Raw genomic sequence first — 16,863 nt, 5'->3', positions numbered from 1 at the left:
AATTTAAAGGCAATACAGCAGCTGCAGAAGCAGTAACTTATGTTTTTAGCAGCTATGTTTACTCGCTAGTGGTCGGAGGAGCGGTGTGAGCAAGGCGATGCGTCACTATGCCAAAAAAGTAGTTCCTCAGTGTTAACTCTTACAATAACATGCCACTATAGGTTTGTTAACCTCTTAAGGCCCAATCTGTTTGTTTACATGATTTTTCTTATTTCTCTTTGCTATTTGGGCTTATTGGACCCTAATTAGAATAAAAACTAAAAATCATCTTTTTATATGATGTACTTAGTCCATAAGTAACAAATGTGTACTTCGTGTGTAGTGACATGCAAATTTTTATTTTTACACTTTTTTTTCCAAATTCCATTGTATGTTATACTCTTCTGACGCCACCAGATAGCAGTATAAGTGTTCATATGTCGGCATAAGACCCCAATTCAGTAGTGTACACAATTTTGGAAATAATAGCTAAAAGGTGTTGTCCACGCATGTGGCCACTAAGGCCTTTAGAGGTTAATATGCGGTCCACGGCATGTAAACGGAGCGTTGTTGGCGTTTTTAAAAAAAATCTTTTTTAGAGCGCTTTGTAGGTTGAATAGTTAAATCCCGTTAGCCGCCTCTTACTAGCAGTTTTTCACCATTTAGATCGCACAAAAAAGGGAAAGACGTGTGTTCTTGTCTTACATAAGGATTGTGAATGATGGGCTGAATAAAAAAAAAGTGTAGTTCCCCTTTAAGAGTGGGAATATCAAAGTAATAATGACAATATAAAGTGTAAACTGAACTGTCACATTTTTGTCCTCGTTATCTCTGCTGCTCTGCGGAGTTGGGGCTGTCCAGGCTGCTGGGCGGGGACAAAGATGACGTCGCTGGTCTTGATGCTTTCCTACAATCTCCTTCTTCTCCATCCGTCATTCTTTCGCTTCTAAACGTCTCTGCTGAAGCTCTCCCGTCCGCACTCGACTCCTCGTACACATCTAGCACCTTCTCCCCTGGAGCCACCTCAGAGGGAGGCTCTCGGTCGTCCCTGGGATTGTGGTGCTTGAAGTTGTAGCGCTGGTTCTGGAAGAACTTGACAATGGTGTGCTTGGGCAGGTCCAGCTGGGCCGAGAGGGTGTGGATGGCCTCCTGGTCAGGGTAGAGGCCCACGTCGCCGATGAAGCTCTGCAGGATCCTTAGCGCCTCCAGGGAAATTCGGGTTCTTGACCGGGCCTTTTTCAGTCCTCCGATGTCAGGGCTCGCCTCGAACCGAGGCCCGCTTTCTGAGCCGCTCAGGACGGGAAAGGTGATTGGCGGTGGGTCCACACGTAGAGGGGATAGAGGTCTCAGAGGTGGCAGAGAGGGTGCCTGTACAAAAATGATCATGGATTCAACATTTTAGGCAGCTCAAACCCCTACTAAGGGTCAAACGGCACAAAATTAGTTAAATAAATACATCTTTAAATGATTACTTAAATAGATAGATAGATAGATAGATAGATAGATAGATAGATAGATAGATAGATAGATAGATAGATAGATAGATAGATAGTACTTTATTGATTCCTTCAGGAGAGTTCCCTCAGGAAAATTTAAATTCCAGCAGCAGTGTACAAAATTGAGAAAATAAAAAGTAAATAATGGGGGTATGAATGGAAACAAAATAGAAAAATATTACAATAGAATAAAAATAAAAAGCAACAATGAGAATAAAAATATAACAGTAAAATAAGAATATAACAAGAGAAACTAGGTAAATGGGTAGATAATGTAACATTAATGAATTATAATTGGAATAATAATAAATAAGATATTAAATGTATCATTAATTTACTTATTGTAAAAGCACATTTAATTATTGAATCATTTAATTTATTATTTCAGGATGTAATCATTCAGTTCATTACATTATGATTTAATATTTATTTAATTATTATTTAATTATTATATTTTATTGTTTAATTAATTATTTCATGATCTATTGTTTTTCTAACGGTTTAACCAGTGTGGCAGCACTCGAACTCAGTCGACAAAGTTTACTAAAAAAATAAATATTTAATAAATCCAATAATTAAATTATGAACTAAATAAATCAATAATTAATTATTTCATGATTGAATTAATTAATTTATGACCAAAGTAAGCATTTTATGACATCATTAATTCATGATTTATTTAATTATTTCAAGATTCTATCATTTATTTCATGATCCATCCATCCATCCATTTTCTACCGCCTGTCCCTTTTGGTATCTCGGGGGGTCGCTGGAGCCTATCTCAGCTGCATTCGGGCGGTAGGCGGGGTACACCCTGGACAAGTCGCCACCTCATCGCAGTTTATTTCATGATTTATTTAATTATTCCATGAAACTGTCTGAAAGCACTCCAAGAATGTGTTTTATCCGTCAAACTCAGCAGTCAGTTAACAAAAAAAAATTAATCAATTTAATTAAATTGTGAACAAATGTATTACATTGTGAAATAATTAATTAAATGATTAAGTAGTGAAATAATGAAATCAATAATTAAATGGTTTGATAATTAATTCAATAACAGAATATTTTATTAAATGTTTGAATAGTGAAATAATTAAATCAATAATTAATTGTATTAAATACCTAATTAAATAATCAAATAAAAAAAATAAAAAATTACATACTTAATAACACATGTATTTATTTATTTACAATTATAATTGACTAATGAAACATTTATATAATTTTTCAAAGTAGTGCTGTAATGAGATTATGCAGGTTATTACTCGCTTGCATAATTTGATATAAATTTTATGTCATCCAGGAAGATTATTTTAAATGTTTCACTTGAGTACATGTAATCTATCTATCTATTGGGACGGCGTGGCGCAGTGGAAGAATGGCCGTGCGCGACCCGAGGGTCCCTGGTTCAATCCCCACCTAGTACCAACCTCGTCATGTCCGTTGTGTCCTGAGCAAGACACTTCACCCTTGCTCCTGATGGGTGCTGGTTAGCGCCTTGCATGGCAGCTCCCTCCATCAGTGTGTGAATGTGTGTGTGAATGGGTAAATGTGGAAGTAGTGTCAAAGCGCTTTGAGTACCTTGAAGGTAGAAAAGCGCTATACAAGTACAACCCATTTATCATTTATCATTTACTCAAAACTTGACATCAGTTGTATCTCAAGTCCACTTTTATTTTGTAGTGAAAATGATCAGCAAGCACACCAGTCAGAGTCTATAATACTAATACTAATACTCATACTATTATTGCACTTTTTTTAATGAATTTTATTAGTAGATATTTCAAAAACTAAAATGTAGAAAATATATGGTAAGTTGCAATGATTTCACCTCAAAATGGAGTGTATATTACTGTAAATGAAAAAACAGTACTGCTGTTTTTATGTAAAAAAAAAAAAAAAAAAAAAAAAAAAAAAGGCAGCTCAGTTGCCAGAATTTTACTGTAAAATTCACATTTGTTTTTTTTACTGTAAATAAAAAAAACTAAAATTTTACAGTAATATTTTGGCACCTGAGCGGCCAGTTTCTTTCTTTTTCTTTTTTTTTACCGCCAATCAACAACTGTAGATTTTTCGGTGCATTATTGCAAATGGCAAAACGGCACCACAGTTTGTTACAGTAAAAAAAAAAAGTACTGTTTTTTTCATTTGGAAAAAAATGCTGTAAAAACCACAGTAAATTTTACAATATTACCATGAAATCTATTGCAACTTTTACATTGCACAATTTGATGTACCGTATTTTCCGCACTATAAGGCGCACCGGATTATAAGGCGCACGTTCAATAAATGGCCTATTTTAAAACTTTGTTCATATATAAGGCGCACTGCATTATAAGGCGCCACATTATAAGGCGCATAGAATAGATGCTACAGTAAAGTTAAAGTTAAAGTTAAAGTACCAATGATTGTCACACACACACTAGGTGTGGCGAAATTATTCTCTGCATTTCACCCATCACCCTTGATCACCCCCTGGGAGGTGAGGGGAGCAGTGGGCAGCAGCGGTGGCCGCGCCCGGGAATCATTTTTGGTGATTTAACCCCCAATTCCAACCCTTGATGCTGAGTGTCAAGCAGGGAGGTAATGGGTCCCATTTTTATAGTCTTTGGTATGACTCGGCTGGGATTTGAACTCACGACCTACCGATCTCAGGGCGGACACTCTAACCACTAGGCCACTGAGTACGGAGTAGAGGCTGGGTTACGTTATGCATCCCGTAGTTACGAGCCCTGTTGTGGCTCAATATTGGTCCATATATAAGGCGCACCGGACTATAAGGCGCACTGTCAGCTTTTGAGAAAATTGGAGGTTTTTAGGTGCGCCTTATAGTGCGGAAAATACGGTATTACTGTAAATGCCAAAACGGCACCACAGTTTATTACAGTAAAAAAAGTACTGTTTTTTTTCATTAAGAGAAAAATGCTGTAAAAACCAAAGTAAATTTCACAATTTTACCATGAAATCTATTGCTACTTTTACATTGCACCATTTGATGGTTAACTTGCTTTGAAATCATTATTAGTAGTATTTATTTCTATTTAAATAAATGGTTTGAATCTTTGATAATATATTTTTGCATAATTAGACAATATTTAAGTTAACATAATTTGCGATTACATGGAGTACATGTATTTTTTTCTCCCAAAACAGAAAGAAAGAATACATTTAGTAAGAAAAGTTACAGTACTTTATTGATACTGTCATGTTCTGTGGTCGTGTTTTGTTTGGTTATGTTCTGTTGGTTTTTGGACTCTTTTAGTTGCTGTTTGCGCACCCTGGTTTGTTTTAGTTTCCATGACAACTCATTGGTTTCACATGATATATTTGGACTCATGCACCTGTCACTAATAATGAGACTATTTAAGCCTGTAGTTGCCAGGTAGTCAGGCTGGCGACATTCTGTCAGGACGTGGACTATGAAGCAGCTTACTGCGAGGATTTCGCAGCTCGCTGCGAGGAATGTTTTCCTGGAATGCAAACTGACTTGACTGGACAAGGCTTGCAGGTAAATACATGTGTAAATGGGTTATACTTGTATAGCGCTTTTCTACCTTCAAGGTACTCAAAGCGCTTTGACTCTATTTCCACACACACACACACACATTCACACACTGATGGCGGGAGCTGCCATGCAAGGCCCTAACCACGACCCATCAGGAGCAAGGGTGAAGTGTCTTGCTCAAGGACACAACGGATGTGACGAGGTTGGTAGAAGGTGGGAATCGAACTGGGAACCCTCAGGTTGCTGGCACGGCCACTCTCCCAACCGCGCCACGCCGTCCCCTTTTGACTTTCAAAAGAACAAACAAAAGGCGCGCACAAGGCAGAGACACCAAATTCATACTTTGACGTAAACTATGGACATGAAACAAAACTCGCTAACTGTGACATGAAAAAACAAAACTTACTTGGCAAGTCATGAAGCATGAACTATGGTATGAAAACTAGCAAAATCAGAGTATCAACAATGTCAGTAACTATGGCAAGAAGTGAGCACAAACAGAGTATCAGGGGTAATGTCGCCAGCCTGACTACCTGGCAACTACAGGCTTAAATAGTCTCATGATTAGTGATAGGTGCGTGAGTCCAAATGAATCAGGTGAAACCAATGAGTTGTCATGGAAACTAAAACCAACCACGGTGCGCAAACAGGAACTAAAAGAGTCCAAAAACCAACAGAACATAACCAAACAAAATATGACCACAGAACATGACAGATACATGTTATTTCCAGGCTTTCGAGGGCCAAATAAAATGAAGTGGCGGGCCACATCTGGCCCCCGAGCCTTGAGTTTGACACCTGTGCTGTACAGTCAAAGTAAACGGCAATTTTGACAGCCATAATTTAAAGATGTATTTATTTATCTGACGATTTCCCATAAACTCACACTCTGCAGTGGCATTAATAGAAATAGGCTCCCATTCCTAAAAGCCACATCAGCATAGTGCATTACCGGGGTGGGGTGGCCTAACCTGTGGTCTGAATAAAGATAATGGCAATTCCTTTTTTCTCGGTGTCAATAATTACAGGCTGAGTTCTGAACGGGAGTGAGGTTGAGCCTGACTGGCAAGCATTTGGGGTTTCGTCGGGGGGACCGTTTAGCAGGAAGTGTGTAGGCGTCTCAATGACCACCAGTCTATTTTCAGTGACTCATTACGCAAACAAGACAAAGACGAGGGCTGCCACTAAGAATGGCGTAAAATGGATCGGTACCTGCTGCTCCGAGATGTGCAGGACAGCGTGGAGTTTGTCGCCGTGCTGCTGCCTGGCCTCCTCCTCGTAAACCTGGTCGCGGTCGGCTTGCGGGACGGAAAGAAACCGGCGAATATTGCACAGGTTCTCCCACAGTGTGCGGTTCTCTGGGCTCGGGCTTTCTTTCCATCTGAGAAGCTCACACAGCCAACCCTGGCAGGGAGACGTGACAGTGATGCCATTTTGGATCCAAACATAACGTTTGCAGCACACAGAAGACTCAGAACTCACCTGGCTTTTGTTTGCAGCCACCTTGGCGAACAAAGCCTGGGAGACCTTTGCCCTCTTCATCTCTTGCTGGATCTCCTCATAGATGACTGAGGTGATGCTTACCAAGGAGTCCAGCTTTTGTGGAGTCTCCGTGCTGGACTTGGTCTGCACCTTAACATTTGACAACCAAACAATTACACAAGACAATTTAGAGTGAAAAGCACATTTTATTTTCACTCGCATACAAAACATTCTAACTTGGATTGTTTCCCTGGCTTCGAGAGACTCTCCCGAAGGACAGTGCAGCGAAGACACAACAAACTCCCTTCTTGTCTCTCATGGACACACACCTGTTGTTGTTGACTTTGGACTAGCAACTGCACAAGATCAAGGCCGCGGAACAGAGACACACTGCAGGCTTACACACAAACATGCATCCAAAAAATATATACGCCACACATACACACTCCACCCCCCCAACTCAATGCCCTCGACGCAAAGCCGTAGATGTTATTGTCACATATGCATGTAGAGTAGATGGCAGTATTGTCGTGTTTAAGAGTGTCACAACATTGCTGTTTACGGCAGACGAACTGCTTTAGGGTAGACGAAAACGTGACTGCTGTTGTTGTGTGTTGTTACTGCGCTGGGAGGACGTTAATGAAACTGCCTAACAATAAACCCACATAAGAAACCAAGAACTCGCCCTCTATCATTCTACAGTTATAATGTGATTGGGCAGGCACGCTGTTTATATTGTGGGAAAGCGGACGTGAAAACAGGCTGTCGACACATCACTCAGGTCCGCATGGAGCTGGAGGGGGCGTGGCCTCCAGCTCCGCCTGAATTTCGGGAGATTTTCGGGAGAAAATTTGTCCCGGGAGGTTTTCGGGAGAGGCGCTGAATTTCGGGAGTCTCCCGGAAAATCCGGGAGGGTTGGCAAGTATGGGTGTGACGCTGGTGTGGCCACAGTGTGCACGTCTGATGTTGCTCACACGTGCGCCACCGAATGCTCAGAGAGTTTGTGCGTTTGCTCACACACATGAAAAATTAGAGGGAACATTTGGCCCCCACCTGTTCCCAATTAGCCTGTTCACCTGTGGGACGTTCCAAATAAGTGTTTGATGAGCATTCCTCAACTTTATCAGTCTTTTTTTGCCACTTGTGCCTGCTTTTTTGAAACATGCTTCGGGCATCAAATTCCAAATGAGCTAATATTTGCAAAAAAATAACAACGTTTTCCAGTTTGAACGTTAAGTATCTTGTCTTTGCAGTCTATTCAATTGAATACAGGTTGAAAGGGATTTGCAAATCATTGTATTTTGTTTTTATTTACCATTTACACAACGTGCCAACTTCACTGGTTTTGGGGTTTGTACAAACCCCGTTTCCATATGAGTTGGGAAATTGTGTTAGATGTAAATATAAACGGAATACAATGATTTGCAAATCATTTTCAACCCATATTCAGTTGAATATGCTACAAAGACAACATATTTGATGTTCAAACTGATAAACATTTTTTTTTTTGCAAATAATCATTAACTTTAGAATTTGATGCCAGCAACACGTGACAAAGAAGTTGGGAAATGTGGCAATAAATACTGATAAAGTTGACGAATGCTCATCAAACACTTATTTGGAACATCGCACAGGTTAACAGGCTAATTGGGAACAGGTGGGTGCCATGATTGGGTATAAAAGTAGATTCCATGAAATGCTCAGTCATTCACAAACAAGGATGGGGCGAGGGTCACCACTTTGTCAACAAATGCGTGAGCAAATTGTTGAACAGTTTAGGAAAAACCTTTCTCAACCAGCTATTGCAAGGAATTTAGGGATTTCACCATCTACGGTCCGTAATATCATCAAAGGGTTCAGAGAATCTGGAGAAATCACTGCACGTAAGCAGCTAAGCCCGTGACCTTTGATCCCTCAGGCTGTACTGCATCAACAAGCGACATCAGTGTGTAAAGGATATCACCACATGGGCTCAGGAACACTTCAGAAACCCACTGTCAGTAACTACAGTTGGTCGCTACATCTGTGAGTGCAAGTTAAAACTCTCCTATGCAAAGCGAAAACCGTTTATCAATCATTAGTGCCCAAGACATGGGTAACATACACATCTGTGAAGGCACCATTAATGCTGAAAGGTACATACAGGTTTTGGAGCAACATATGTTGCCATCCAAGCAACGCTACCATGGACGCCCCTGCTTATTTCAGCAAGACAATGCCAAGCAACGTGTTACATCAACGTGGCTTCATAGTAAAAGAGTGCGGGTACTAGACTGGCCTGCCAGTAGTTCAGACCTATTTCCCATTGAAAATGTGTGGCGCATTATGAAGCCTAAAATACCACAACGGAGACCCCGGATTGTTGAACAACTTAAGCTGTACATCAAGCAAGAATGGGAAAGAATTCCACCTGAGAAGCTTAAAAAATGTGTCTCCTCAGTTCCCAAACGTTTACTGAGTGTTGTTAAAAGGAAAGGCCATGTAACACAGTGGTGAACATGCCCTTTCCCAACTACTTTGGCACGTGTTGCAGTCATGAAATTCTAAGTTAATTATTATTTGCAAAAAAAAAATTAAGTTTATGAGTTTTAACATCAAATATGTTGTCTTTGTAGTGCATTCAATTGAATATGGGTTGAAAAGGATTTGCAAATCATTGTATTCCGTTTATATTTACATCTAACACAATTTCCCAACTCATATGGAAACGGGGTTTGTAGAAAATTGGTTGGAAAATGACCAAAATTCAATGATCAAATCAGCGTCAGAACCCAACATTGATTAAACGTCCAAAAGCATGTTCTTCCAACGTTATGTTTGAGTTGCTCAACGTCAGGACCTAATTCAGTGGTTCTTAACCTGAGTTCGATTGAACCCTAGGGGTTCGGTGAGTCGGCCTCAGGGGTTCGGCGGAGGTCAAAACACACCCGACTCATCGTGTAAATAAAAACTTCTCCCTATCGGCGTATTACGGATACGGCAACAGCTGACTGGTTTGCAGGTGTGTAATTTGTTGTGAGTTTATGCACTGTGTTGGTTTTGTTCTTTGAACAAGGTGATGTTCATGCACGGTTCATTTTGTGCACCAGTAAAAAAAACATGGTAACACTTTAGTATGGGGAACATATTCACCATTAATTAGTTGCTTATTAACATGCAAATTAGTAACATATTGGCTCTTAACTAGTCATTATTAAGTACTTATTAATGCCTTATTCGGCATGGCCTTATTATAACCCTAACCCTCTAACCCTAACCCTAACCCTAACCAAATAACTCTAAATTAAAGGGGAACATTATCACCAGACCTATGTAAGCGTCAATATATACCTTGATGTTGCAGAAAAAAGACCATATATTTTTTTATCCGATTTCCGAACTCTAAATGGGTGAATTTTGGCGAATTAAACGCCTTTCTATTATTCGTTGTGACGTCACATAGGGAAAACCATTTTCTCAAACACCGAGTCAAATCAGCTCTGTTATTTTCCGTTTTTTCGACTGTTTTCCGTACCTTGGAGACATCATGCCTCGTCGGTGTGTTGTCGGAGGGTGTAAAAACACGAACAGGGACGGATTCAAGTTGCACCAGTGGCCCAAAGATGCAAAAGTGGCAAGAAATTGGACGTTTGTTCCGCACACTTTACCGACGAAAGCTATGCTACGACAGAGATGGGAAGAATGTGTGGATATCCTGCGACACTCAAAGCAGATGCATTTCCAACGATAAAGTCAAAGAAATCTGCTGCCAGACCCCCATTGAATCTGCCGGAGTGTGTGAGCAATTCAGGGACAAAGGGCCTCGGTAGCACGGCAAGCAATGGCGGCAGTTTGTTCCCGTAGGCGAGCGAGCTAAACCCCCTGGATGTCTTGGCTCACACCGTCCCTTATGCCACCGAAGATGATCAAGAGAAGAATATCGACCCTAGCTTCCCTGGCCTGCTGACATCAACTCCAAAACTGGACAGATCAGCTTTCAGGAAAAGAGAGCGGATGAGGGTATGTCTACAGAATATATTAATTGATGAAAATTGGGCTGTCTGCACTCTCAAAGTGCATGTTGTTGCCAAATGTATTTCATATGCTGTAAACCTAGTTCATAGTTGTTAGTTTCCTTTAATGCCAAACAAACACATACCAATCGTTGGTTAGAAGGCGATCGCCGAATTCGTCCTCGCTTTCTCCCGTGTCGCTGGCTGTCGTGTCGTTTTCGTCGGTTTCGCTTGCATACGGTACAAACCGATATGGCTCAATAGCTTCAGTTTCTTCTTCAATTTCGTTTTCGCTACCTGCCTCCACACTACAACCATCCGTTTCAATACATGCGTAATCTGTTGAATCGCTTAAGCCGCTGAAATCCGAGTCTGAATCCGAGCTAATGTCGCTATAGCTTGCTGTTCTATGCGCCATGTTTGTTTGTGTTGGCATCACTGTGTGACGTCACAGGAAAATGGACGGGTGTATATAACGATGGTTAAAATCAGGCACTTTGAAGCTTTTTTTTAGGGATATTGCCTGATGGGTAGAATTTTGAAAAAAAACTTCGAAAAATAAAATAAGCCACTGGGAACTGATTTTTAATGGTTTTAACCCTTCTGAAATTGTGATAATGTTCCCCTTTAAGTATTTGTTTCTTAGATTATGTCCCCCTAGTGCAGTTGTCGGCAACCCAAAATGTTGAAAGAGCCATATTGGACCAAAAATACAAAAACAAATCTGTCTGGAGCCGCAACAAATTAAAAGCCATATTACATACAGATAGTGTGTCATGAGATATAAATTGAATTAAGAGGACTTAAAGGAAACTAAATGACCTCAAATATACCTACAGATGACGCATAATGATGCAATATGTACATATAGCTAGCCTAGATAGCATGTTAGCATCGATTAGCTTGCAGTCATGCAGTGACCAAATATGTCTGATTAGCACTCCACACAAGTCAATAACATCAACAAAACTCACCTTTGTGCATTCATGCACAACGTTAAAAGTTTGGTGGACAAAATGAGACAGAAAAAGAAGTGGCATAAAACACGTCCGAGAAAGTCGGAGAAAGTTATACATGTAAACAAACTAGGGTGAGTTCAAGGACCGCCAAAATTAGTAGGACAAAACGGCACTCGCCAAATACTCGAATCAGTGAGGCATGTTTAATATAAACAGTGTGCTTTATATCAATTAGGGAGGTTTGTGTCATGTTTGTCCTCCTACAGAAACCATATTAAAACAAAAAATATATTTTTCTCCCCTCATCTTTTTCCATTTTTCATACATTTTTGAAAAAGCTCCAGAGAGCCACCAGGGCGGCGCTAAAGAGCCGCATGCGGCTCTAGAGCCGCGGGTTGCCGACCCCTGCCCTAGTGTCCAAAAAACTCTAAATTAAGTCTTTGTTACTTAGAATATGTTCCCCATACTAAAGTGTTACCAAAAATATATAACTTTGTCTTGAATTAAAAAAAAAAAAAGGAGGGTTCGGTGAATGCGCATATGAAACTGGTGGGGTTCGGTACCTCCAACAAGGTTAAGAACCACTGACCTAATTCAATGTTTTATTAATGACTTGTGCCTGCTGGGAGTCAACATTCACCCCCAAAAAGTGCGGTTTTCATCAATGTCTAAGCATGGGGTTTCTTACCGGCATGTGTCTGTCTGTGTTGCCGTTGGAGACGGGGCTTTGGTTGGCGTGCGTGTTCCTCTCTCGCTCTTCCAGGTAGATGCGGTCTCGCTCGCCTTCGGGTAGACTCAGGAAGCCGTGCATGGCCTTCAGGTTGACGAGCAGCGACTGTGAAGCCGAGCGGGGATCTTCCTCCTTGCGGAGGATCTCTGACAGCAAGCCCTGTGCGTGAGGAGGACAAACTTTTGAGGACTTTATTGGTCAAAGCAGCAATCGAGGCGAGGGTACCTGCGTGCGATTAAAGGCCACCCTGGCGAAGACCGCCTGAGAGATGCTGGCTCGCTTCAGTTCATTCCTAACTCGCTGGTAGATGTCCGGGGAGACTTCAGCGCCTGAACAGGTGGCGGAAGGCTCTGCAGGGCCCTTGCACGTTTGTGAGACATATTGCTGGGGGACCGCCTGTGGAGGACGCTGGGAGAGCAAGCGGTTGACGGCCAGTTGCTGGTTGATGAGGTGCGCCATGGCCAGCTGATGGCGCATGAGCTGCGGGGGCAGGAGGCCAGCGTGCCCCAGGTGAGGTAGAGCTTGGGGGCGCAGGGGAGGGCTGGGGGACTGATGTGGCAGGCTGGACGCCCGCGGGTCCATGAGGTGAGCTTTGATGCTTCGGGCGCCGCCCAGGTAGGGTAAAAACGAGGGAAGACGCGTGCTGAGGACACGTGGCTCCCAGTCCCTCTCAACTGTGTCCACAAATATATTCAAATTTTGATTTATCTTCAGATAAAAGACGACAAAAAAATTAAAAATGTACCTTTTACGTCATATTTGTCCTGGGGCTGCCACATTTTGTCGGCATATTCACCTGAACAAATAAACATAGTCATCAAGAAATGCCATAATACTTTTAAAGCAGCGGTTTCAAACGGTTTTATCTGGCCCGCGGGATCAGTTTGCTAAATATAAAAATGAGCCAAAATTTTGGAATGAAAGAAACTGCTGTTCTAAATGTGTCCACTAGATGTCGCAATAGCAATTTTTTGTATCTTTGTAGATTATACAAACCCCGTTTCCATATAAGTTGGGAAATTGTGTTAGTGAAGTGAAGTGAAGTGAATTATATTTATATAGCGCTTTTCTCTAGTGACTCAAAGCGCTTTACATAGTGAAACCCAATATCTAAGTTACATTTAAACCAGTGTGGGTGGCACTGGGAGCAGGTGGGTAAAGTGTCTTGCCCAAGGACACAACGGCAGTAACTAGGATGGCGGATGCGGGTATCGAACCTGCAACCCTCAAGTTGCTGGCACGGCCGCTCTACCAACCGAGCTATATCGCCCCCTGTTAGATGTAAATATAAACGGAATACAATGATTTGCAAATCGTTTTCAACCCATATTCAGTTGAATATGCTACAAAGACAACATATTTCATGTTCAAACTGATTAACATTTTTATTTTTTTTTGCACATGACAAAGAAGTTGGGAAAGGTTGCAATAAATACTGATAAAGTTGAGGAATGCTCATCAAACACTTATTTGGAACATCCCACAGGTGTGCAGGATAATTGGGAACAGGTGGGTGCCATGATTGGGTATAAAAACAGCTTCCCAAAATATGCTCAGTCTTTCACAAGAAAGGATGGGGCGAGGTACACCCCTTTGTCCACAACTGTGTTAGCAAATAGTCAAACGGTTTAAGAACACCGTTTCTCAAAGTACAATTGCAAGAAATTTAGGGATTTCAACATCTACGGTCCATAATATCATCAAAAGGTTCAGAGAATCTGGAAAAATCAGTCCACGTAAGCGGCATGGCCGGAAACCAACATTGAATGACCGTGACCTTCAATCCCTCAGACGGCACTGTATTAAAAACCGACATCAATCTCTAAAGGATATCACCACATGGGCTCAGGAACACTTCAGAAAACCACTGTCACTAAATACAGTTTGTCGCTACATCTGTAAGTGCAAGTTAAAGCTCTACTATGCAAAGCGAAAGCCATTCATCAACAACATCCAGAAACGCCGCCGGCTTCTCTGGGCCCGAGATCATCTAAGATGGACTCATGCAAAGTGGAAAAGTGTTCTGTGGTCTGACGAGTCCACATTTCAAATTGTTTTTGGAAATATTCGACATCGTGTCATCCGGACCAAAGGGGAAGCGAACCATCCAGACGGTTATCGACGCAAAGTTCAAAAGCCAGCATCTGTGATGGTATGGGGGTGCATTAGTGCCCAAGGCATGGGTAACTTACACATCTGTGAAGGCACCATTAATGCTGAAAGGTACATACAGGTTTTGGAACAACATATGCTGCCATCTAAGCGCCGTCTTTTTCATGGACGCCCCTGCTTATTTCAGCAAGACAATGCCAAGCCACATTCAGCACGTGTTACAACAGCGTGGCTTCGTAAAAAAAGAGTGCGGGTACTTTCCTGGCCCGCCTGCAGTCCAGACCTGTCTCCCATCCAAGCTCTACATAAAACAAGAATGGGAAAGAATTCTACTTTCAAAGCTTCAACAATTAGTTTCCTCAGTTCCCAATCATTTAGTGAGTGTTGTTAAAAGAAAAGGTGATGTAACACAGTGGTGAACATGCCCTTTCCCAACTACTTTGGCACGTGTTGCCGCCATGAAAATCAAGTTAATTATTATTTGCAAAAAAAAATAAAAAATTTATGAGTTGGAACATCAAATATATTGTCTTTGTAGTGCATTCAATTGAATATGGGTTGAAAAGGATTTGCAAATCATTGTATTCCGTTTATATTTACAACTAACACAATTTCCCAACTCATATGGAAACGGGTTTTGTACTACATATGTAAAAAAAAATAAACCACATGATGTTAGGGTACCAGTCGAAGAAAATTAGCAAACTACATAAAAAACATCCTGTAATTTGATTTTGATATTCTTTTTTTTATCTTGATAGATTGAAAATGAACACCGATGAGTTGACTGATGAACATTATCACATCATTTATTCAGAAAGTATAAATAACGACAAATAAAGATAGAATACTTTTAACCGCAACATGTAAGTGTAAAAAAACAACAACAACAACATTATGATTTCTTCATTTTCAGAATGTGCTCGTTCTATTTTTAAACAAAGAAAACAATCTGAAATTGTAGTTTGATTTTACTGTTTAAACCATTTGGGCTGTCAGTGATTTTCTCTTCCCTTGGATTTTCTCACTGCACTAAATCTGTTTCTCGTTCCACTGGTGCTAGATTGAGGGTCATATTCTGGGTTATTAGGAGACTAAAAATATGAGTGAGGTTTGGCTGAGTGTCAAATTTGTGCCCACCGTATATTGTGTGTGTGTGTGTGTGTGTGTGTGTGTGTGTGTGTGTGTGTGTGTGTGTGTGTGTGTGTGTGTGTGTGTGTGTGTGTGTGTGTGTGTGTGTAATAGAGAGGGGGTTGCTGTTTCCCATTATAAATTACGATGGCTTAGTTCTGCCGTGTGTATTAAGAGTGACAATAACATAAACCATGTGTGACGGATATCCTTCCGACCACTGATCCATGAGCCTGACACTTTAGCTCCAGCACACACACACACACACACACACACACACACACACACACACACACACACACACACACACACACACACACACACACACACACACACACACACAAGAGCCATCACCTTGGATGCGTTTGTATCGTTTGTACCAGCGTCCGAATTCCTGGCATCTGGAGATGGAGATGTTGGCATAGTAGGAACTGTTGAGGATGGCAGAGATCATACCCTGGTAGAGAGAGAGAACACGACAATGAGGAAGAGAAACCACATTAATACATGATTGTAGGACCCCTGAGTATTGAAGCACATGGCAAAGAAAGCGCACGGAATCTGGATTAGACACCAAAGCATCTAAAAGGAGGGGACAATAGATCGGAGGTGGCAATTGACACCAGTCACTCTGCACACACACTTTCCATAATCGTTTATTTCATTATGACTCAGAAATGAGCCCGAGTGAAACACACACAAGTCCTTCAGGGTGTGTGTGGGGTGGATAATTGAGGAGTGTGTTTCTGCATCTTTTCCCGTGGGATGAAGTACACATCTGTTTCCAAGTGCGCGTGTGTGGGCTGCTGGTGATGAGAAGCGCATCCACCATCAGCACTCCAAGCCCAAATTGAGCCATGAGGTCGTCTTCTTTATAAGGCCCCTTCTACACTGAGCCGGCTAAGGTTATCCAGGGTGAATCCCGCCTAACCTTATCCTTGTCCACACACACACAATGGTCGTTTAAGACCCCTTCAGCCCCCTCCGTCCGCCGGCGCAACGCGACCTAGTACCCGTGCGCGGAAAATGCGCACGTCATAGTCACCTCCAGTGTTGCTTTGTGTGCAAGTTCTTAAAGGGGAACATTATCACCAGACCTATGTAAGCGTCAATATATACCTTGATGTTGCAGAAAAAAGACCATATACTTTTTTTACCGATTTCCGAACTCTAAATGGGTGAATTTTGGCGAATTAAACGCCTTTCTATTATTCGCTCTCGGAGCGATGACGGTTGTGATGTCACATCGGGAAGCAATCCGCCATTTTCTCAAACACATTACAAACACCGAGTCAAATCAGCTCTGTTATTTTCCGTTTTTTCGACTGTTTTCCGTACCTTGGAGACATCATGCCTCGTTGGTGTGTTGTCCAGGGTGTAACAACACGAACAGGGACGGATTCAAGTTGCACCAGTGGCCCAAAGATGTGAAAGTGGCAAGAAATTGGACGTTTGTTCCGCACACTTTACCGACGAA

General features: G+C 41.5%; 1 protein-coding gene across 1 annotated transcript in view; it reads right to left on the bottom strand.

Annotated features, from left to right (window-relative positions):
* Window positions 1-564: 564 nt before the first annotated feature.
* LOC133622601 (DNA-binding protein SATB2-like) overlaps window positions 565-16,863 on the bottom strand; it is a 47,290-nt gene continuing 30,991 nt past the window's right edge. The window contains exons 6-12 of the mRNA XM_061985429.1: window positions 15,741-15,843; window positions 12,889-12,939; window positions 12,369-12,817; window positions 12,102-12,302; window positions 6,463-6,612; window positions 6,166-6,384; window positions 565-1,347 (exon numbers count right to left, since the gene is read on the bottom strand). Of these exons, the coding sequence (XP_061841413.1) occupies window positions 805-1,347; window positions 6,166-6,384; window positions 6,463-6,612; window positions 12,102-12,302; window positions 12,369-12,817; window positions 12,889-12,939; window positions 15,741-15,843 (1,716 nt within the window). The 3' untranslated portion in view covers window positions 565-804. The remainder of the gene's footprint in view (window positions 1,348-6,165; window positions 6,385-6,462; window positions 6,613-12,101; window positions 12,303-12,368; window positions 12,818-12,888; window positions 12,940-15,740; window positions 15,844-16,863) is intronic.

The sequence above is a fragment of the Nerophis lumbriciformis genome, linkage group LG23 (assembly GCF_033978685.3).
Source record: "Nerophis lumbriciformis linkage group LG23, RoL_Nlum_v2.1, whole genome shotgun sequence".
Classification (NCBI taxonomy): Eukaryota; Metazoa; Chordata; class Actinopteri; order Syngnathiformes; family Syngnathidae; genus Nerophis; species Nerophis lumbriciformis.
Note: the sequence above shows the minus strand (reverse complement) of the source record. Positions and strands in the feature narration are given on the sequence as shown.